A 22,500-nucleotide genomic window follows, 5' to 3' on the forward strand; every position below is an offset into this window, starting at 1 on the left:
TTCCCGTGTATGGTTCAAAAGTGAGTTGATATGTTGTAAGCATATTAGTTATTTTTCATTTGACATTAAAAGGAATCTTAGTTATCCCCCGACCGTGGCAGGAGAGAGGCTACGGGGGTGGGCCGCTATGAGCAAGGTATGATTCGAAAAGAGCACGTGGGATACAATATATGGAGGTCTTTTGAAGTGTTAGTACCTTACTTAAAACAGAAGGTACAAAGTAACATCAAAGTTGTATAAACTCTTGTTCTTAGGCCAAACATCAAAGTCGTTTCCTATTTATGTCGCTCGTTTGGCAGCCCAAGAATTTTCGAATTTTTCATCTCATTTCACTTGTAAAAAAACTGTGAACAAACATTTGAGCTAACATCACCTCAAGGCAACTGATTATATATTTCCTATTTCCTCTGAATTTCAGGTCGCTGCAATTAATGATTCAGCGGAATTTCGTCTTGGAATTCGAATGAATGCTAAGATGGATCAAGGTGAGTTCAGTGCTAAAGATCTTTAAAGCACCGAGGTGTTCGGCGGCACTTCACTTTCAATATGCATTAGACTGGTCTTGTCTTAACTCGCGAGAAAGTCTCTGGAAGAACTGGATTATAACAAATGTGTTCCAAATGATGACCATGACAATGGCGATAATGATGATGGTGATGATGGAGATAATGACAGTCATAATAACGATGATGACCGTGATAATGACGATAATGATGACAATGATCACGACGATGATAATGACCGTATGATGATGACGATGATGACGACGATGATAATGACGATGGTAATGACGATGGTGATGATGATGATGATGATGATGATGACGATGATGATGACGATGATGACGATGATGATGACGATGATGACGACTATGATGACGACGATGATTATGACGATGATGACGACGGATAAAGACGATGATAATGACGATGATGATGACGATGACGATCATGATGATGATGATGACGATGATGACGATGATAAAGACGAAGATAATGACGATGATGATGACGATGATAAAGACGAAGATAATGACGATGATGATGACGATGATGATGACGATGACGACGATGATGACGACGATGATGACGACGGTGATGACGACGATGATGACGATTATAACGACGATGGTGATGACGATAATGATGATGATGGTGATGATGATGATGATGCAGTGAAACCTCTATTAAACGACTAGTGGCCGCTTAAATAGAGATTCGTCAGAAATTAGCATAATCTTTGGTAGAAACTCCCACTTAAACACCTTTGAGGCTCCTGGCATCTTTTGCACAAGAGACAGCTCTAATACCGAACAAAAATACAGTACTGTTAGAAAAAACAAATTCTCCTCAAAATGTTGAGATGAGGTTCTTCTAACTTAACATGAACAATCTAAACTATGGCGTAAACTGAGTTGATTTTATAACCGGTAAAGGAGGCAATGTCTGTAACTAAAAAGTTGCATTACGGGTCCATAATTGACTTTTTTAAAAAATTGCAAGAAAGTCTGTCACTGAAAAGCCAAACTATGTGTGTTAGACTCTTGGTGGCTGCTTAAAGAGGTGACAACAATAGGAGAACTCTCATTGAGACGGCCAAAAGATGGCAGCGGGCGCTTAATAGAGGTTTGATTTACAATATCATTAATCTACAATTATTTCGGGACTTTGATTTCTGGCCGCATAATAGAGGTTGACCGCTTAATGGAGGTTCCTCTGTAGTATAATATTGATGCTGGTATTGACTATTGTTACATTTCAGAGAGAAGATACTCCACACTCATGGACCTGTACCAATCTATAAAGGATCGTCACGTGGACGGCGCTCTGATTGATTCGTACATTGTAGGTAGTCAAATATCATTATTTCGCGACGGCACACGAGCCAGTAAAATGATCGATTACTCGTCAGCATACGGAGTGGTAATGGCAGGTTACGCTGTAAAGCTGCAAAAGTGCTTCCGAGAATTTGTCAAGGCAGAGAAAGCAACTGTGTTTAAAATCATCACCGACAATGTCCAGGGAGTTTCGGTGAGTGTTTCTTCAAGCTAAAGTAATTATCTCCTCAAAGAAAGAAAGATACCAAGTTTTAAGCAAGGTTTTTCAATTACGAAATGAACAAGGTATAAATCGTAAGGTAGTCATGCCATCCGAACCCTCACGCGACATGTCGTAAGGTTTTACACAACTCATATTCCCAATTCTTTCGGGACCAGACAAACGAGAGGAAAATCCCGGGTATCAGGTGTAGAAAAGAGCAGATAGGCAACCCGGGAAGAAGCAATGTTTTGGCAAACTCTTTTTCAAAGAAAGGCCAATTACCAATTAATTTCTTATGAAAAGTATTGTTTTCGTGTAAAGGACAAACCATATGAAATCATATGAATGTGAACTCGCTTTGAAAACGAGGCTAAAGAGAAGTTGCAAATGGTCCAATTACAACCGCGTTACTCGCAATGAAAAGGAGTTGCCTTGCCAAGTTTTGCAAGATATGCCGCAACGCTGTAGAATATAGCTCACCTCATTCGAATAAACCAAAAAGAAGAGTTAGTCGTCTACTAGGGAGAACCACGGAAGAAATAAACCGTTTACGTAATACCATTATTTGGACGATTCAAGACGATACGCAAAAAAAGACGAGAGCGTTTTCAAATGAAAAAGCGCGAACGTGAAAAGGTAAATCCTTGACTTGATAGTATGTGCTGAGTAAAATTTGTTAACTTTAACGTATGTCACTATTTCTTAAGGGATTACTGAAGGACAACACAGCTGAAAAGACGCAAGGTCTGTTTGACGCAACGTCTCCAGTTTATGTTCAAACGGTTACCTGGTGTGGCATATCATTGGCCATTTTGACTTTCCTTTGCTTAATCTATGCGCTGCTGACAAGAAAAAAACAAAATCCTAACCCTAAAAGATACGGTAAGAACTGAAAGTGTTTCTAGGTGAAATTGTTTCTTTCTTTGTTTTCGAATAGAGGATAATAGCGTATCTAAAAGTGAATGTTTTCCCTTTCTGCTTCAGAATACAGTGATTACCTTGAAGATCTCAGCAAAGAGGACGAATGTTACGAGTATATAAACAGCAAAGAAACCATGAAAAAAATCTTGACAGATTTCCACAAGAACTGCTATCTTCAAGTTGAAAATCTCAAAGCAAAACATCGAAGGGAACTGCGCCTTTTAGCACGGTTAAAGCAAGAAGCTGCCGAGAAAAAAGCTGAACAAACAGATCAAACTAAAAAAAATTCCGCGAAAAAGAGCTTTTTTGGATTTAAAGCTCAAAATAGCATCGTACGCTACGTTAATGGCGTTGTTCCGTAACAGAGCTAGAGTGCTTTAATCTAAATTCTCTCAGATATAAAGTATCATTCGTGGTAGAGATATGAAGTATCATTCGTGGTGGTTTGCATGATGATGTCACGATTCGCCTCTAATAATTTGACCAATGACAATTGTGGATACAGTAGCTTGTTTTTTCGTCAATGAATTTTCCAGTTAATGGAGAGTTGAGGTCTTCAAAGTAATTTGCTTGTCCCAAGTTCAGTTCACATCTCAACTGGAAGTAGCTTATATACTTAAACGAAAACGACATTATTATTGATAGAGAATGTAAGTCCAACATATGAAGGAATAAAATTAAAGGAAAGGCTCCAAGCATAACGAATTAGTACCGCCAACAGTTGTTTTCAATTGAGACTCAGCCCTAAGTACTTTTTCAATAGGTTTGATTTTCAATCGCAGTTTACTGTCACGAGATTACGACTACTACGCTTAATAAATTAACCATTTTCATAAATTGCGGCTTTTTTCCTATTCTTTGTGTCCATTTTAATTAGACCTACTGGCCATAATTTAACTGCAAGATTTCTTTTAAGTTTTGAGGAAGGCCTGTTATTTGGAGGAAACATTTTATTTTGCCGCAATTATGAAAAAAAGGTAAATGCCTCCTTTTAAGCAATGACAAGCAATATCATTTTGCTGATCAATAAGCAAGTTTTCTGTAATTATATGATTGGTTTATAGCGCTCTTTGTGCGTAGTGTTTTATGAAGACATTCAGCTCCGTATCACGATGTTGTGTTAAAAATCTCACGTTCTATTCCTATCCAATCAAAAGAAAAATCGAAACCAATCGTAACTGTTCATGCTCTTGGAGCTGGTGTTATTGATCTACTTTGCATTTTCTCCTTTTCGCCATCATAATCAATATTATTAAACATCAGACTCACTATGAAAAATCTGATTGGTCGAGAGCATTCAATAAATTCACAATAGCTTGTGAACTTGACATGATAAATGTAATATCTGCTGCAGATATTACATTTATCGTTCAACGTCTGCCTGTTTACTAAGCAACTTGGAGTGTTCTCCTCAGAAACAAAATGGCTGAACGCTTCGCTTCTGTTTCTGAGGATGAATTATGTGAAAAATGTATAATAAAACAATTATTGAATTCGGTTCTCGCATGATATCATGAATTATCAAAACCTTGTGTCTGTGTTATCTGCCTCAGCCTTCGGCTCCGACAGATAACACAGACCTCGGTTTTGATAATTCATGATATCATGCTGAACCTCATCCAATAATTGTTTACTATTCGTTGCTGTGAAGCGTCTTAAGGTTATATTTGTCAAATCCAACAGAGATTTGAGCTTTTGCTGTATAATTAATTCATGTCCATAAAAAAAAAGAGCAAAGATGTGTTGTTGCAGAACATACAATGCAAGTTTAAAATCTTCTATTTCCAATCATTCTAATATTGGCCAATTTAGGCTTACCCAAAAACGGATGGTTCCTTTGTCTTTGTTTAACTAAAACATTGATTACATCGGCAAGTCTTCTTGAGTGTACTCAATAATCAACATAAGAACATATAAATGTAAAATATGATAACAGAGCCATACTTAAATGATAATATGGTGATGGGTTGAAATCCACTCTATCTATCTGATGTTATGCTATATTTAAAAAAAAAAAATCCACGATCCTCTCGTTTTAGCGTAAAAATGTAAAGATTTTCAATTAAATAAACTGCAGGTCAGAATTTTCCATGTTGATTTTTAGCCTTCCGGGGGGACCGTATTATGTGAATTGGATATTTTCGAGTGTAGAGTTATTATAGAGCCTGGAATTTTTTATTGGCCGAACCGTCATTCTATATCAGATATTATTACAAACTTAAGTACGGATATCAGATTTCCAGGATTTTCATTCGCTCACCGGACACAGGCTATCAGTTCATGCACCTGCTGTACCTAATATGGTCAAGGAACGCGCCAGCAATAAAGCGAACTGGAAACATTTTTAGACCGTTTTGGACCGGAATTGACCGAGGCAGAAATACTACCCTCGGGAACATCATGGAATTTTTAATAAAACAATTATTCTACTCGCGCTTGCTGGATATAAAATGATTATAACCAACTCACTACGCGCCTCGTTGGTTATCTATCACTTCATATCCATCGCGCCCTCATAGAATAATTGTTAAGTGTACGTGATAGAGCTGCAAAACATTATCATACAAAAGGGCTAATATTGATGTTTCCCTTTTCGTAAACATTTGAATCGACGAGATCACACTCTTTATTTACCAGTGTAGCTTACTTGCGGAAGCACGAATGAATATGCGAGATTTGTTTTGTCCCTGAAGACACTGTTATACATGCGAACTCGCTAATTCCGGCGCCTTCCACCCCTTTTAATGGGCACTAAACTTCAGGTTGTCGTCTAAAGTAAATTCAATTCAGAAGGCTTTAAATTTTTGTCAGACTAGGAAATATTTGTTCCTCAGACGGGCAGGAAGGCGGAAGGGGCATGGGAAACGGGAGGGGAGAGGACTGGAAGCGGGAGTCGAAAAAGGGCGGAAGGTGAGCGATAGAAGACAGATACAACAGCAAAACTCATCAAGTTTAGAGGAAGTGTAGTTTACCCGGGGTGGGAGGTGGAAGCGAAAGGCACGGGAGCCGAGATAATAGCAGGGTACGGGAGGCGAGAGTTTTGGACCCCCCTGTCCACCTCCCCACTACTTCACTCCCTAAAAGGTACGAAGAACACCTCGGTCATGTTGACAGGAGTTGTCCCTCGGGATTAGAGGTTGGAGCATGAATTTTGATTTCATATCAAACCAAATTCCACTTTAAGCCCATAAGTTTACCCTTGATGAAGTTTTTTTGGAATTTATTTTCTTCAATATTACCATATAACCTTGAGGTTGATTGGTATCTAAAACTAGGTCAATATGAGCCGGACAATTGGCCTTTCCGAAATTCAGCAGGGAACTGGGGCGAGTTTCAAATTTTAACTGATCGATAAACTGACACCACCACATGAAAGATCATGTTAAGATTGGTCATTTGGCCAAGTATGATGCTTTCTGAGTGAACGGATACCAAGTTATGAACCTTTAAATACGGTTCAAAATCAATACAAAACGTCTGTAATTTTGACAAAGCGTCCCCCAAAACCATATAAACTCTAATTTTTTTTATCAGTTTAGTGACAACTGTAAAATCCCGTCATGCACCTACAATTTGAAAGAAGCTGCGATAAAAATCGCTATGTTTGCCCATTTTTAAGAGTTTATATGGTTTCGGGGGACGCTTTGTCAAAATTAGAGACGTTTGTATGGATTTTGAACCGTATTTCAAGGTTCATAACTTGGTCTCCGTTCACCCAGAAAGCATCATACTTGGTCAAATGACCAATCTTAACATGATCTTTCATTTGGTGGTGTCAGTTTATCGATTAGTTAAAATTTGAAACTCGCCCCAGCTCCCTGCTGAATTTCGGAAAGGCCAATTATTTATTTTCCTTTAACGCAATCAAACTGGATATAAATTATTCCGGACAAGATACATGTAATTCGTTGATTCTTACGAGCCAACGTTTGAATCATGACGGGCAAAGCGGTTCTGCCTTGAAAAAGGTGAGGGAAAAATAAATTATTTTTTATTTTTTGCTTCTGCGTCGTACGTGACTTGTGTGCACCGCATCATTATGACGGGCTTTAAATATGGAAAATAAACCACTTGTAAAGTTCATACGAAACTGCATCCGGGACTCAAGTGGCGTAACTTGTGAGGATATCGAGATGATCTCAAATTCTCCCTTTTTCATCGTCTCCATTTAAAAACGAGTTTTCCTCGTTCGCACCGCTGTCAGTAAAATATTGCTTTGATCACTCGAAATTAAGATTCATATCTTTGCACCACCGTGTATATAAGATGGCATAAAATAAGCCTTAATAGCAAGAATGATATTCAATAATAATAATGATAATGATTATAATATTTTGGAAAAGATACAATTTTTATTTTAAAAAGCATAACATTAGCCTTAATGATAATTATGAGCGATTTTGTCTAAACAAAGTTGACGGAAAATAAGTAGTTATGTTATTTTTGAGTCATACGTGACTAGTTTGTAACAATTCATCAGTGATAGCACAAGATATTGCATAATATATTGTGCTATTTATTTTTCACTTCACAAACTTAAGAATAATTTTTATTCTTGAGATCCGGGAATGCAAGATTGCATAAAATCAATAATAATAATAATAATAATAATAATAATATTATTATTATTATTATTATTAAGAAGAAGAAGAAGAGGAAGAACTAAGAAATTATAATAACAAAAATGAAAGGAAACCGTTGATCTTGATAATAATAAAGCACAAAATCAGCCTTAATTATGATGATGATGATGATGATGATCATAATAATAATAATAATAATAATAATAACAATAATAATAATAATAATAATAATACTAAGTTGAAACTGAACCAAGACCTTGGGGTTGGTAAGAATTTTTAGGAAGGTGCTGGAGATGTAGAGTCGGAAGAGCAGAAACAACTACGGGATGTTGTTTCCCTGAGCCAATGAAGAAACCAGCTGCAATATCATCAATAGCAGTGTGAATTTTCAATAATAATAATAATAATGATAATAATAATAACTCTAAAACGATCAATTTTTATTTTAAAAAAGCATAACAATAGTCTTAATGATAATTATGATTGTGTCTGAACAAAGTTGACGGAAAATAAGTTTTATTTTGTTTTTGAGCTGTACGTGACTAGTTTGAATAATTCATCAGTGAAAGCACAAGTTATTACATAATATTGAGCATTTATTTTGCATTGATTTGAAATTATTCCCGAGATCCCGGAATGCATAATTATAAGAAGAAGAAGAAATTTTAATAACAAAAATAAAATTAATAAGTCTAGATCTTGTGATAAAATTGATTAAAAAGACAAAGGCAACTAGATTCATTTTGACAACGTTTCGACATCGTCCGATGTCATCGTCAGGCAATGAATTTTAATCGGATGAAGCATAACATATACAAGAACAATAGAACAATATAAACAATAGTACGCTAACAATAAGTGTGAATTCTAAGTAAATAGTTTTGCCTTTGATGTAGAACATCTCATGAATTAAGCAGTCAAATTTCAATGCGCATTTTTTTATGACACTAAAACTCGCCGCTGGGCGTGCTGTTGTTTGGCCATGATCTGCTAGGCGATGCCTCCCGATAGCTGAGTATCTGTCCTTAAATTCCGTGAGCCCAAACCATCATTAGTCAGCCAACAACTATAAATTTCAATGTGGCTCGTGTGATGCGAGCTATGTTGGCTATACAGCTCGTCACTCGCATCAACGAATTGAGGAACATAGATACTCAGCAAAAGGAAGGCATCGCCTAGCAGATCATGGCCAAACAACAGCACCCCCAGCGGCGAGTTTTAGTGTCATAGAAAAAATGCGCATCGAAATTTGACTGCTTAATTCATGAGATGTTCTACATCAAAGAATTGAAACCATCACTTAATGTGAAGTCAGACTCTGTCAGGGCAAAACTATTTACTTAGAATTCACACTTATTGTTAGCGTACTATTGTTTATATTGTTCTATTGTTCTTGTATAAGTTATGCCTCATCCGATTAAAATTCATTGCCTGACGATGACATCGGACGATGTCGAAACGTTGACAAAATGAATCTAGTTGCGTTTGTCTTTTTAATCAAAAATAAAAGTGTAAAACATAAAATCAGCCTTAATGATAACAATAACCTCCTTTGTCTCGACAATTTTGAGGAAAATATGTTTGTGCATCCTACGTGACTAGTTTGCAATAACCTGAAATCATTCAAGAGACCCCAGAACTTTAAATGGCATAAACTCAGCACCCCCAGCGGCGAGTTTTAGTGTCATAGAAAAAATGCGCATCGAAATTTGACTGCTTAATTCATGAGATGTTCTACATCAAAGAATTGAAACCATCACTTAATGTGAAGTCAGACTCTGTCAGGGCAAAACTATTTACTTAGAATTCACACTTATTGTTAGCGTACTATTGTTTATATTGTTCTATTGTTCTTGTATAAGTTATGCCTCATCCGATTAAAATTCATTGCCTGACGATGACATCGGACGATGTCGAAACGTTGACAAAATGAATCTAGTTGCGTTTGTCTTTTTAATCAAAAATAAAAGTGTAAAACATAAAATCAGCCTTAATGATAACAATAACCTCCTTTGTCTCGACAATTTTGAGGAAAATATGTTTGTGCATCCTACGTGACTAGTTTGCAATAACCTGAAATCATTCATGAGACCCCAGAACTTTAAATGGCATAAACTCAGCCATAATTAATTAATGGCTAAAACCGGATAGCCTTTTTTCATCAGGCACAGGGTTTTCATGATATATCATACGAAGTCATGCGACTTATTTATTGCGGAAGGATTATTTAAGACATCGATCCTGGTCCATTTGGAACGTGTCGTCTTAATTGCTCTCTCAAAGTCAAGGTTAATCACAGTCTGTTTTGTTCAGACAGGCAAACCTCAGGTTGTTTTCGAAATAGCTTTCTTTGTTGTGATTGGATGAGGTGTTTTTCGGGTTATTTATGAAGGACACGTACAAAAGTTATTCGTTTCCTATATATTCCGTGGCCTGGCTTTGACGAATCAGGCACATCTAAGATAGATAAGTCAAGAAGAACTTGGAACGTACAGATTACTGATTCAAATTCAGAGCTGCCAGCTAGGTATGTAGTTTTGCAGATAGCCTGAAAAAAATGTAACTTTTGCCCGTGCAATCAAAGTGATGTAATTACAAGTTAAAAAGCTACCATTTCGAAAAGATGATCATCAAACACTCACTAGCCGCAAATTTTATGCCTCAAATATGATGGAGAGGTCAGTTGTTTATTTGAATTGCTGTTATGTTCTCCTCGATCCAGAGATCAGATCTGTCAGCTTTGACTGTAAGTAATATCGATTAAATTTAAATAACGTTGCACTCAAAATAAACTGCCTTTTGCTCGAAATTAAACCTTAAAATTTCGGAAGTCGGGTGTTGATCAAACGCACTTTCCAAAGTTGAATAAAAAAAGAGAACTAATTATTTTAATCCTAGTAGCACCTTAAGCGTTATTTGAATTTCTATCTATATTTCAGATCATAAAAATGAAACTGCTTATGGCCATTCAGCTGCTTTTTCACGCCTTTCTCGGAACCGACGCTTGTGCCGAGTTCCGATTGACGGCCACCGAAGACAAATCGGTCATCATCGCCCGAAGCATGGAGTTCGCAGAGGATTTGCTATCACATATTATCGTGGAGCCAACGAAATATCCCCACATCGCAACTCCAGCAGAAAACTGCACTTCTGATAAAAGTAATAGTTATTTAAACTGGACGAACAGCTACAGCATCACCTATCTAGACGCTTGGAACACTTCTTTGGCCACTGATGGAATGAATTCCGATGGACTATCAGTCGCTTCGCTGTATCTCCCTAACTTCACTACATATCAGGTACTACAAAACCCGTATCCTTCCCTGTTATAAGTCCTGCATCAGCGGTAAATATGAAAGCTCGTGTAAACTCGGATGAAAAACAACTTTAGGGGAAAAAGTTCCTATTTTTCTTATCACTGGCATTTTGTGCGTTTCTAGAATAATGGCATGTTAGAAAGTGTTACACGAACGACAATAATATACGATCGTGGATGGACAGATAACTTCCTAGATTACGTCGGTTGAGAGACTTATAAATTCCTTAATTTCGAGGTTTCATAGAGATAAATCCCTTCAGGGATTTGTACAAAATAAGTAAATCATTCCTTTGAGGGTTGTACGCAAAATGAAGGTTGTTGAATGAAAAGAAAGTCAGTTAAATACCGAAAACGTCAGTTGACAGATGTTTTAAGTTCATTCCGAGGGCAGTAGGCCCGATGGACGTTGTGGCTTAAAACCACAGGCATGCCATCCTCATTTGGTGTTTTTCATCTTACGGCGGTCAATATTTCCTTGGATCTTTTATTGAAAAAGAGGCTACAGGTAGACTATTGATCTGGCCTTTCATTGACAGGGACTGATCCAGAATTTCAGAGAGAGGGGACCGAAGAAATTGAGGGGAGAGCGCACTCCCCCCCACCCTTTTTCTTCCCCCTTTCCCCCTTTTCTCCCCCATCCCACATGCCCTCTATGAAAAATTATTTGTGACCAGTCTTCCTCGTCATTTCATAAAATAGAAAAACGCCCGCTAACGTGTCTCGGATTTTTGAAAAGAAGCGAGCTAATTATCATAATTTTTCATATTTGATATGCATCATACATTCAATTTGCAAAATGTATTTGAAATAAGAAAAGGTCTGAAACTGAACTAATCTGATACAGACTGTACCACTTGAAAGTCGGCTGGTCACAACAGAAGCTCTTTAAATAAAGAGAAAGAAGGTGGGACTGCGGCCCCTTGCCCCGGCCCCCATCATCAGCAGATCGCGAGCCGAAAATGAAAAAAAAAAAAAAAAACAAGCCTAAATTCTGGTAGTATTGCCGTTTGGGTCCATTTCCGGTTCAAGATTGCTCCCTTAAGTCAGGTAAAGCCAGCTAAGTTGCATTTCCGTTTACATGATCAAACATTTCCTTCAGGTCACGCAAACATCGATTCATTTAGTTAAATCTTCCCTTAGTCTTCCTTGCCTAATACATGTATTTCGATTTCGGTTCCTTTGTGCTTGATTCCTGTTGGAGCTTGTTCGACAATCAGACTGAACAAGTAATGGAGACATGGGGCACCCCTGTGGCACGCCTCTGGACTGCCTAAACAAATTTGTTAAAAAAACCTTGTTATCGCCGCGCTTTCTGAATTTGTATATAACGTTCTAATCCATCGCTGAACACTTGTTCTGAAACTGAGTAAGTATAGGGCTTTCATAATAAAAGTCCAATCAATAGAATCAAGCTCCTCCTGAAAATCCAATGACACTAAAATACCGAGCATGTTTTACAGCTTCGTATACTCCATTCTGCAATATACATGTCAATTATTAATTTCATCTTTCGCCCGATATATCTTCCCTTGATAACACCAGTTTGTTCCCTGTGCACTAACTTCGGTGAAAATGGTTCTAATCTCTTCGTTATGCTTTTGTTACTCTTTTATAGGGGAATCACTTTTCACATTTTTGCCTTATTAGCATAAGCCTATTAGCCACAAAATCAGTACTGAAGATTGAAAGTGCGTAGCAAACTGAACTATCTAGAAAAATATGAGCACAATATGCTAGATAATCTCTGAGCAATGATGCTTTGAAAATGTCAAATTTTTAAATCAAGCAGATTGAAAACATAAACAAACGCACACAAAGCATGCCGTTCGACAGAGTCTTTAACATCGAGCAATGTTACCAGTCGCCAATTGAAAAATTTTAGTAAGGAGGCGTCCTCTTAAGGAATTAAAGGGATAACCTCTCATTACACTGGAAAGTGTCCAGCGCCTTTTTACATTCGGCATGTGTAAGGACTTTCAATACTGTCTCTTTCTTTGTCTGTAAATTTTGGAATTTCGAGAAGTTCAATGAAGCATTCACTATGATTCCATTGCTTTTTGGATTGTAAATTGATGTATACAAATCCTTATAATATTAAGTTTTGGTGTACTATGTTACGTTGTACTAAAGTTAAGTATTTCATCCCACAGGAAGTCCCTGTCGACAAATGCGAACAAGCTGTATCTCAGTTAGAGCTTCCTCTATGGCTTTTGGGAAACTTCAAGACTGTAAACGAAGTGCGAGAGAGCTTGTCAAGGGGATCATTTCCGCTGGTATTCGAACAAAAGCTACAAAACTTCTCGATCCCTGTCCATTTTTCGGTGCAAGACAAAACTGGGGATGGCATTGTAATTGAATATACAGAGAAAGGAAGGCAAGTCTATGACAACACGCTGGGTGTGTTGACCAACTCTCCTCCTTACGACTTCCAGATGCTAAATATCCGTAACTACATAGAGCTCTCAAACTACAATCGGGAGCCTTTAAAGTTGGGTGAAGACACGTTCCCGGCTCCTGGTCAAGGAAGTGGATTGCTTGGGATGCCAGGTGATTTAACCCCACCCTCAAGGTTTGTCCGCGTGGCGGCATTCAAGAACTTTGCTAACCAACCCAACACAAGCACCGAAGCAGTTAACGTGGCTTTTCACGTGCTAAATTCGGTTGACATCGCAAAAGGTTTGGTGAAAAACCAGACAACGAATAAATCGGATTTCACCATGTGGGCAGTGGCCAAAGACCTCACGAACTATATTCTCTATTTCCGTGATTACAACGACATGACTATTCGTGTGGTGTATCTGAACTCCCTACCGCCGGTACCGCAAGGAAAAGTGCTCCGAATGAAAGTTTACACGGACAACTCTGGTTTTCAAGATGTCACAGATCAATTTCAAAGCGTCCATCCTACAGAATTTAGTCCCAGGCAGGATGAACTGTAAGCTGGAATCTCGCGCAAGGAACTCAAAGCAAAACGTTTTGTTACGCTATTTGTCGCAATAAATATAAATCAGTTTGAAAGTAAAAATTTGCACAGAAAACAAATGTCAGCAGAGCTTGATGACAATATGGCTTTACTTAAGATAGCCCTTAATAATGAAAATAAAGCATTCCTTTAGCATTCACTTAGCATAATCTGACAACCCTTGCTTCTTATTAATTTACCGTGAATTGATTTGTGGCATTTCCAAAAACAACTGGAGTGTCATCACGCAGAATACCTGGCCACTTCTGCCCACTGGTTTAATACATAGCTTTTTAGAGAATAAGACAGCTGAATTTCAGCAGTTACCCTTTCTCCCCTTTGCAACATTCTCGTCCCCAGGTCCCCTGCATGGAAGCTCGGCACGTGGACGTCGTGCCAAGCTTCTTGCGGTCTAAGAGGGCCAGGTAGCTCTGGAGACGAAAATGTTATCTGAAAGTAACAGTAAACCATAGATCTAATATTCCTGATTTTCAAACCGTTACTATATGGCTGCAATCTCGCTAAAAATAATTGTGGAACTAGACTGACTAATTATGATCTTCTTTGTGACTGGTCTGAATTTTTAATCGGTTCAAAACGTATAAATTCGTACTTAGTTCCCAGGTAAACTGGGCAAGTTTCATTATTCCAACACGTAGCTCAAGTAAAATGGTGCAAGCTGTTCACGAATTACACTGGCAAAAGTGGCATTTGCTTTTTTCATGCGGCGTGGGATCAAGAGAAAATGAGGGGACAGAGAGGGAGGCTTAAGGCGTTGGCCGGGATATGTTATGTCCACGAAAGTTATTTTTAGACGAGCGGAAGCCTTTGTTCTAGCGGAAGTCTGTCTGCTGAGACGTCCGCATGCAGTCTTGCCTCGCTCTCAGGTTCTTAGTGAAAAGAGAAAATTATGGTGCGCGTGGAAGGCTGATGAATATATATTTTCTTTCAAACATCGGACCGAGGTTGGCGTGCATGCGGACGTCTCGGAAGACTTCCGCTCGTCTAAAAATAACTTTCGTGGACATGACATATCCCAAGGGCTGGACCGGGAGCCTCCTTCTCTGTCCCCTCATTTTCTCTTGGTGGGATACAAGTGCTAATGCAAATGACGATAAAGAAATGTACCGAAACTACAAAACTCACTTTGCTTGTAGTGTGTGTAGATTTCAGGTCTCACTCATTGGAACAACCTTTTTATGTTGTTCACACGCCCTCATTAACTCCCTTTGTAAGGCCGAAGGGAAGACAACTTCTCGTTTTATCAACAGCGATTTGGTACGCAACGTACACTGGCAAGCTTGCCATTTTTTCCTATTGTAAGGTTTATCTCGTCTGGTTTATCCCGACGGTATTTCTATTGTTAAGTCATAGAGTGTCGAAAATGGCGATCACAGACTTTTACATAGTAATATGAGGAAATTTTCAAAGCGCTTATTGCATAGAGTTGTAGAGTTTGATGTTACTGGTAAGAGGATAGGTAATCTGCAAATATCAATCTAAGTATTCTCTTATTTACCTTATACCGTTACTTCGGCAAGAAATCACGAAAAAAAATAGGCCAGTTTTTTCTAGGAGGATACCTGCGGAAAAAGCACTACTTTCTGGCGAATTTTCTACTGATGATAAAAACTTGTTCAGAAGTCAAAAGTCTACGTTAACAGCACAAACCAGAGCTACTCCTTAGTGTCTATTATCTTGGACAAAACTGTTGAGACGGTGACACAAATTCACCTTCATTTTCACACACTCCTCCTTGCACTGCCCTTCCCACTCCCCTCCCCAGTCAGTGAATGTTGCTACCTATTGTCATCTTTCTTACAGTATATTTCCGACCAAGATAAATCAACATTGAGTTTGGGGGGAGGGGAAAGGGCGGCTTTTAAACGGATAATTTTCTGGAGTAGAAAAATGTCTCTGTGTCTCAATAGGTTTTGTTCAAGATTGTAGGAGGCAAAATAAAGAGGTCATGTGGTACCTCATTGACCGGGCTTCAGGATTGGCCAAAAGAACAATAGAACGAACAAAGATAACAGTGGATTAAGCACAGAAAAGAATTGGAAGTACGACACTATACAGCCAATGAAATATAGTGTTCAACAAGAGGTACGACCCTACCGGAATAAAGAATTATGTAAAAATAAAGGAAAAAATTGATTCAGGGAGGCACAATAGAAGGATAAAAGACAGGTAAACAACAAAATAAACCATAGAAATGAGGTCACTTGAAATCAAATGGAGGGAAAAAAGAATAAGTATAAATAAAATTAATATGACGAAATAATAGAATTTTTTAAGCAATACTTAAATTTGTAAAAGCTAAGATTTTTTAAAGACCCCTCCATATTATTCCAAAGAAAAGCCTCGATGAAACGAAGGTTGAATTTTCGTAGTTTGTCCTGGCAGAAGGAAGGCAAAATGATGATTTTAGAAGCCAGTCTAGTTTCATACTCGTGACTACTTGATATAGGACGTGTGTGATAACAACATATTTCATTGACAGAAACATGCAACTGCTTCAGTAAGCTTTACACAAACTTCTGGTTCAACCCTCCATACCTGGACAAAGGTGGAAACGGTAACGTCACCGGTATTTCAGTGTTGTTGGGGAAATATTATCTGTTCCTTTTTCCCAGCAAGAAACACAAGAAATTTCCCAGCCAGCTAGATAAAATTGGTTGGTTTCCCAGCCAGCTGATCAAATTTATTTCCCAGCCAGGAATTCTGCGCGCTTTCAAATCCCTCGATCCAAAACGACCGAACAAAAGCGACAAAACCGGGACAAAATAGGTTTTTCCGCAAGCGCAATGCCTGGGAGAGGGAAGGGGTTATATATATATATATATTTTTAGTCGTCCTCAGTCTTCAGAGTTTCTACAGCCAGCTCGGGTTGAAATGCTAGAAAAAGTCAGTAATTCCCAGGCAAAACCTCTATCAATAACAAAATTTCCCAGCCAGCTCGTCGAAACACCTGTATTTTTGCCAGCTAGCAAGATTCCTCTGGGAAACAGATAATGTGAGGAACAGATTCGTTGGGTGCCCCTGTCGATTGTGATCGAATTATAATCGAATTATATATGAAATGGGTTCACATCAACTACTTACAGTCCCTGATTATAAATGGATTATAATTATTTCAAACAACCTCAAGGGGGTTCTTTGAAGTAATTACAGTGCGTAATTGAACAGAATGGCGAACACGTGGTGAGCAGACAAAACTTGCAATCGCTTTAATTATGGAGCAAAGATTTGGATTTGTCATCTTCTGTTCTCAGAAGTTATCCTTGGTTCACTCCTCGCCTCAAGCATGGTGGTGATGATCGTGGCAGCCACGCGATACGGCGCCATTTTGTCTCACACTGCGATGTTACCCTATTGAATTTGAATTTTCGCAGATGTGAACAGAACCATAATTGAATAAAATTGAATGGAGTATGATAGCCTGAATTATACTTCCGTTGATCATAATTAACGTTGAGTGTGAACACGGCTTAAGATTAATTTTGCTAAGAATTTCTCTCCACCACGCCATACGGTGCATTACTGCGCATGCGCCAGGCACTCCTTTACAAAAAAAAAAAAATGGCAATAATTTGAAGGCGCGATCGAACAAACGAGAGCGAGGAAGGCTGTCGCGGCTTGCCTACAGACTAGCCGTGATCCTGCAAATAAGAAGCAGTTTTAACAGAGACGAGGTGTGAACACTTCCCAATTGACCATTTTCACTTACTGGAGTGTCCTTCGTTATCTCAGTATACCCAACAGATCTCTCTCCTGGTAGCCCTGAGCTATTTTATTTACAGAACTTGTTATCTCTCAGTTTTCATTTACAAATAGTTATCTTATTGTGCTTATAAAATGGCAATAAATAAATGATTTAGAAAAATCCTATTAATGATTGTTTCTAAACCTTCGCAATTCCTGCAAGTCGCGCATCCACAAGTGATGCGCGTAAATTTTCTTTCCACCTTTTCAACGGAATGCTTAAAGTGCGACTATGGTCAAAAAATCACTTTATTTTTTTCATCAGATTTTGAAAGTGTGATGCTTACATATAACACTTGACTGGCAAAATTTTGAGCTTTGATTTTTGCCTAAAGGCTGTTCACTTTGAGTGTAAGTTTTGGATTTCAAGGTCAGCCATTAGTCTAGTTCAAAACTGATCGATTGGACCTCAGAGGATTGGATCTAGGGAAAAGTGATGTCATTGACTCACTAGCTTAAATTCAGCATGTAAACGCAGCTAATTATATATGCAAAACACAAGTTTAAAAGTCTAAAAAGCTCGAAACTCCCATGCTGCATATTAATTGAGCCGTGTACACACGGTACGTACGTGTTATCACGGTTCCTTCTCACATCTTTTTAGGTAAATAGCGTTGCTCGGCAACGATAAAGTAAACCCGGAAATAGAATGATATTAGACTCTGCTATCAAATTACTGAACTTTAGGTCAATCTGAAAAATCTGAAACGATTGTGCGCAATGAGAGACAAGTTTTGATTGATTTCCGAGAGTAATTTCACTGTTGGTTTACTTTCTACGCCTAAAAGTCTCATACCACATTTTTAGCCAATCAGAGTCAAAAAAAATTCTTGCAAAGCGGACAAAACTGTGTTCTGCTGCCTCGCGATTTCCCGCCTTTTTGCGCCCTTTAAGATTGGCTTATTTGATTGCTTGAGTCTTTTGTGATTGACCTATTCGTTTTGGACGTACGGCAGTTGGAAGCGATTTGAAACAACTTAAATGCGGCAGGCAGTGACAATTGTAAGTTCTTCCGTAAAAAAAAAGGCTACCGTTAAGTAATGTAAGGTGTTTAAACTGTTAATACTGACTTCACTTTTGGTCTGTTGTGTTGAGTCAGTTTCTCTGCAATCAACATGTAAATAGTGACCAATTGATATTTCTTGTTTAAGAAAAGAATGTTTATACAGTGTGACCTCGGCTTCCCCCATTCGAGACAGCGAAACCTCGTTGAAAAAAAGGAACGATATTCTTGAAGCCTTTGAGAGTAAAATTTGCGGCAAAAAACTCTCAATACAACTTCCCCCCCCCCCCCCCCACCTCCTGATGTAGAGACCTAACTTTACCAGTCCTTTGGCAATTCATGAAATCGAGATTCTACTGTAGCTCCAGGGGAAAATTAAATGCAAACGGTTAAGAATGAATTCGTTCAATCTAGTCTTAATAATCTGGTATAGGAGTGCTCTTCTATTAGCAATTGCCCTGAGTAGTGCATTAAGATTCTACTTTGTTTGCTTGGCTTTTAATCGCTGTTGTTCCTCGTGTTTCAACGTCATGTCATCGAGTCTTTTGGTCCAGTTTTCATAGAATTCTTGAACCTCTTGCATCAGGGCGTCCATCATATCCAAGTTTCTCTTTGCCATCTCGTAGCCTGGTCCTCCCAGTAACTCAAGTTCCTCTGAAAAATAATAGAAATCTAGAGTAAATAGGGGTTTCCTTTTTCAGAGGAGAGTGAAGAACCTTATCCTTAATGTGATTGATTATCTTTTAGCGTATTCGTTGAAAATGGCACGCGGTCGAAATATAGGGGTGTTAGCTTACGAAACTGACGAATTTAGTTACCAAGCCCCGATATATTTCGACCGCGCGCCATTTCAACGTTTAGAGCCTGCTTCCAGGCTAGTGTATTCGAGTTCAAATGTGGACCGGCTTAAAAGTGAATACGAATATGTCCTGGATTGAAAGGGCCAGCAACACTTCGCTACCAAGCAAATTTAAACCCGTAAAGGCCTGGTGACAGTGCTAAACTTTTCCTAGTTGGCACCCTAGTTCATAATAACAAATCGTTGAATTAACGAGGCCTTCTGCGTTTCCTTCCTTTTTTAATCGCTTCAAAAAAACAGAGACCCGATCTACAAAAGTCGGTAACTGATACGCTTCGAACTGCAAGCAGTTTCCTCCAATACCGATATATTTGCACCAGATGTCAATTAACGCATGCGCAGAGCCTATGACATGTTCATACCCCAAGCAGCATTCGGCATAGAGAGAGGTACGTTAATTAAAACATTGGCCGTGTAGCGTGTTCAATTAACGAACTTGCAGACAATTTTTTTATGCAAGGGCCAGCTGAACAAAGTAGAAGTGCCGGATCTTGGGAGATCTAACCAGCAAATAATTTGTAGACTAAAGACAAAATAATAATGCAAGGCTGGTTGTACGGCTGCGAGGATAATATAGATTTTTTGTTTAACAATTATGTCGTCAGGCACGGCCTGACTTCTTCAGGGAGTTAAGTTATTTCAGGAGGTACTGTGGCCGAGTGGTCTTGCGATCCGGAGTTCCCGGGTTCAAGACTCGTTCTGACCACTCGTTGAATTTGTTCCTGGTTCAACTTCTCGTCCGCACTTGTAATAACCAACTGGTTTGCCTCTGGCCAGTTGGGATTCTTAACAGTTGCTGTTGTGTTCTGTCGTTTCATTCATTGTGTTTCATTGGCCCTGAAAGGACCCCTGTGGGTAGCGGTTAATTAAGTATGTATTGTATTGTATTTGCTGTTACAATTTTTTGAAATTCAAATATAAGCCTTTCAAAAAATTGTAACGGCAAATCACTTAACTCCCCGAAGAAGTCAGGCCGTGCCTGACAAAATATTGGTTAAACAAAAAGATATATATATATATATATCCACGAAGCCGTACAACCAGTCTTGCATTATTATTTTGTATTTCGCTCAATTATCTGTTTTAAGTGCCATCTTTCTTTCCTTGTAATCCACCTAAGCGTTGCCCTGGTGATTGAAATGAACCCTTACAAGGTCAGCGAAAGACTCTGACAGGGTGGGAGATAACTATTCCCTGTTCTTGTGTGGGCTCATTTACAACTGTAATTTCGTTTATTTATATTTTCTATATTTTTTTTTCTTGCACAACTCGCCTCGATTCGCCTTTGCTAAGTGCAAGTCGTGTACGTAATTAAGTTTCTGTAATTAGGGTTTTTGAAATCGATATAAACTTGTAACTTGTTACTTGGCATAGCCAAGTCAATAAAACGGGGGAATTAGAGATTGTTTGAGATGTGGCTGCGCAATGGTTATTATTGCTATAGCTCTTACCCATCTCTGACTTCTTCTTCCAATGTCTCATATAGCCATAATCCCAAATAAGGCCACAAGCCGCGAGAAACAGCAATAAACCAACACAACTGTAAACGGCATTTCGAAATAAACTAGAATTGGCATCAAACAAACCAGATGAACGCTCTACTGCTGCGCTCTCTTTTGGTTCCTAAAATAAAACAAAAAGATATTATAGATTTGCTACTCTTTGTGTGTTCTTGTGAAATTCGATCGACCTCTGTTTGAGATCACCTTCCAACGACTTTTTAGTATTTGGTACCAATATCTGACAACTCCCGCAAACTTTTCGCTCGGGCCAGAACGGCCATTCCCAAAACTACGAAACACTAATATTCCACGTGGCTCTTCTGTGCACAATTGAACTTAGCATGTTGCTCTATCAGGTGTTCATAATCTATATGTGCAACTGACGAAATTACACGTACCTCCATGGGCGTGGTCTTCTCTTTCACAGTCTTGAAGATCTCTGCTTGGTTTGACAACACGAAGTAATCAAAACACTCTTGAAACTTGTTTTTTGCAAGACGACCTTGTCCAAACACAACCCCATAGTAGGAGTTGTGATCTAAGATTTTGTTTACCCGTAGTTCTGAACTGGAGAATTCCGTCATTGCTCCTGCGACATACGTGTCAACGAGGACACCCTTAAAACGCCGAGCTTTTAGTGGTTCAACTATAGACTTCAGGTTACTATAATCTGTGGCAGGAAATAGATAGAACAGGGAAGATAAAAGAATTACTTTACTACGTGCACAACTACGGTTATTCTCTTTAACAATTAAACCATTACGACATCTTTGAGATAATAGATCTCAATGAATACTTACGTTCCATTTTTGCATTCTTGTTTATTCCGAGCCTATACTCCGTTGAGTTTTCAACAGCGGCAATCTGTAAAAGAACAGATGACATCAATGGTTAATAAGGATCAAAGTAATAGGGAACTTAAGCACGTGACGTTTTTGAGCCAAGGACGGCAACCGGAAGAGAGTTCTTTTTCCTGTTACGTTGTCTTCACACAATCACATTGATAACTACTTAATAACTAAGAGTCAGGTCGTTACAGCAAAATCTCAAACTGAGACCTTGCCGTATTGAACGGTCGAGGTTATTTAGTTGTTTATTATATGGCTAATCGAACGGTTCTAAAGAAGAAAAACCTAATTTGCATAACCTATAATCGTGTGCATTACGGGAGATTAATGCCCTAGCGCTTAGCTGCTCTAAGCCAATCAGAGCGCGCGTTTTATCGGCCAGAAACACTAGCCATATAAAAATATTGCTTAGCATTTTTACTCTATTAGAGACGATTAATTTTAAAACTCTGGGAGACACTACTGTTCTAGCACACGGAACGTTGACTTCCGGTTCCCGCCCGTGGCTCAAAAACGTCGCGTGCTTTGTTTGAGAATTCGCCCTTGTTGCCTTGTTCACGATTTAATATTCTTTAGAATTTTTAGTTTAAGAATACTAAATAACTAAATACTAAACAGAATACGAATACTAAAATGGCCACCATTTTGGAATAAGGTGTACACCAACCCTGCTCCTTATTAGGGAGGTTAAGCACGCGC

At 38.6% G+C, this 22,500-nt stretch overlaps 3 protein-coding genes across 4 annotated transcripts in view; 2 read left to right on the forward strand and 1 right to left on the reverse strand.

The window, feature by feature from the left end:
- LOC137985036 (uncharacterized) overlaps positions 1-3,794 on the forward strand; it is a 29,480-nt gene extending 25,686 nt beyond the window's left edge. Inside the window, exons 16-20 of the mRNA XM_068832470.1 lie at positions 1-20; positions 419-485; positions 1,762-2,030; positions 2,747-2,921; positions 3,024-3,794. The exon at positions 1-20 is cut by the window's left edge and continues 137 nt beyond it. Coding sequence (XP_068688571.1) covers positions 1-20; positions 419-485; positions 1,762-2,030; positions 2,747-2,921; positions 3,024-3,322 — 830 coding nt within the window. The 3' untranslated portion in view covers positions 3,323-3,794. The remainder of the gene's footprint in view (positions 21-418; positions 486-1,761; positions 2,031-2,746; positions 2,922-3,023) is intronic.
- A 6,137-nt stretch (positions 3,795-9,931) lies between these two features.
- On the forward strand, positions 9,932-13,994 carry LOC137985045 (penicillin V acylase-like). Its single transcript, XM_068832481.1, has 3 exons — positions 9,932-10,070; positions 10,483-10,842; positions 13,013-13,994. The coding sequence occupies exons 2-3, from the start codon at positions 10,492-10,494 to the stop codon at positions 13,799-13,801; spliced, it is 1,140 nt and encodes a 379-aa protein (XP_068688582.1). The 5' UTR covers positions 9,932-10,070; positions 10,483-10,491; the 3' UTR covers positions 13,802-13,994.
- Positions 13,995-17,592: 3,598 nt separating this feature from the next.
- The window catches only part of LOC137985038 (uncharacterized), an 18,008-nt gene continuing 13,100 nt past the window's right edge, over positions 17,593-22,500 (reverse strand). Inside the window, exons 10-13 of one of the 2 annotated variants that reach the window (XM_068832474.1) lie at positions 21,754-21,817; positions 21,352-21,623; positions 20,903-21,074; positions 17,593-19,246 (exon numbers count right to left, since the gene is read on the reverse strand). In XM_068832474.1, the coding sequence (XP_068688575.1) occupies positions 19,071-19,246; positions 20,903-21,074; positions 21,352-21,623; positions 21,754-21,817 (684 nt within the window). In that variant the 3' untranslated portion in view covers positions 17,593-19,070. The remainder of the gene's footprint in view (positions 19,247-20,902; positions 21,075-21,351; positions 21,624-21,753; positions 21,818-22,500) is intronic. The other variant, XM_068832473.1, reaches the window with a different exon arrangement.

This window comes from Montipora foliosa, chromosome 14 (genome assembly GCF_036669935.1).
Source record: "Montipora foliosa isolate CH-2021 chromosome 14, ASM3666993v2, whole genome shotgun sequence".
Taxonomy (NCBI): Eukaryota; Metazoa; Cnidaria; class Anthozoa; order Scleractinia; family Acroporidae; genus Montipora; species Montipora foliosa.

Bases quoted from the DNA above. Each gene is read 5' to 3' on its own strand.
- LOC137985045 (XM_068832481.1), top strand. From the start codon at position 10,492: ATGAAACTGCTTATGGCCATTCAGCTGCTTTTTCACGCCTTTCTCGGA. The intron at 10,843-13,012 runs GTACTACAAAAC...TTCATCCCACAG, and splicing joins CTAACTTCACTACATATCAG to GAAGTCCCTGTCGACAAATG.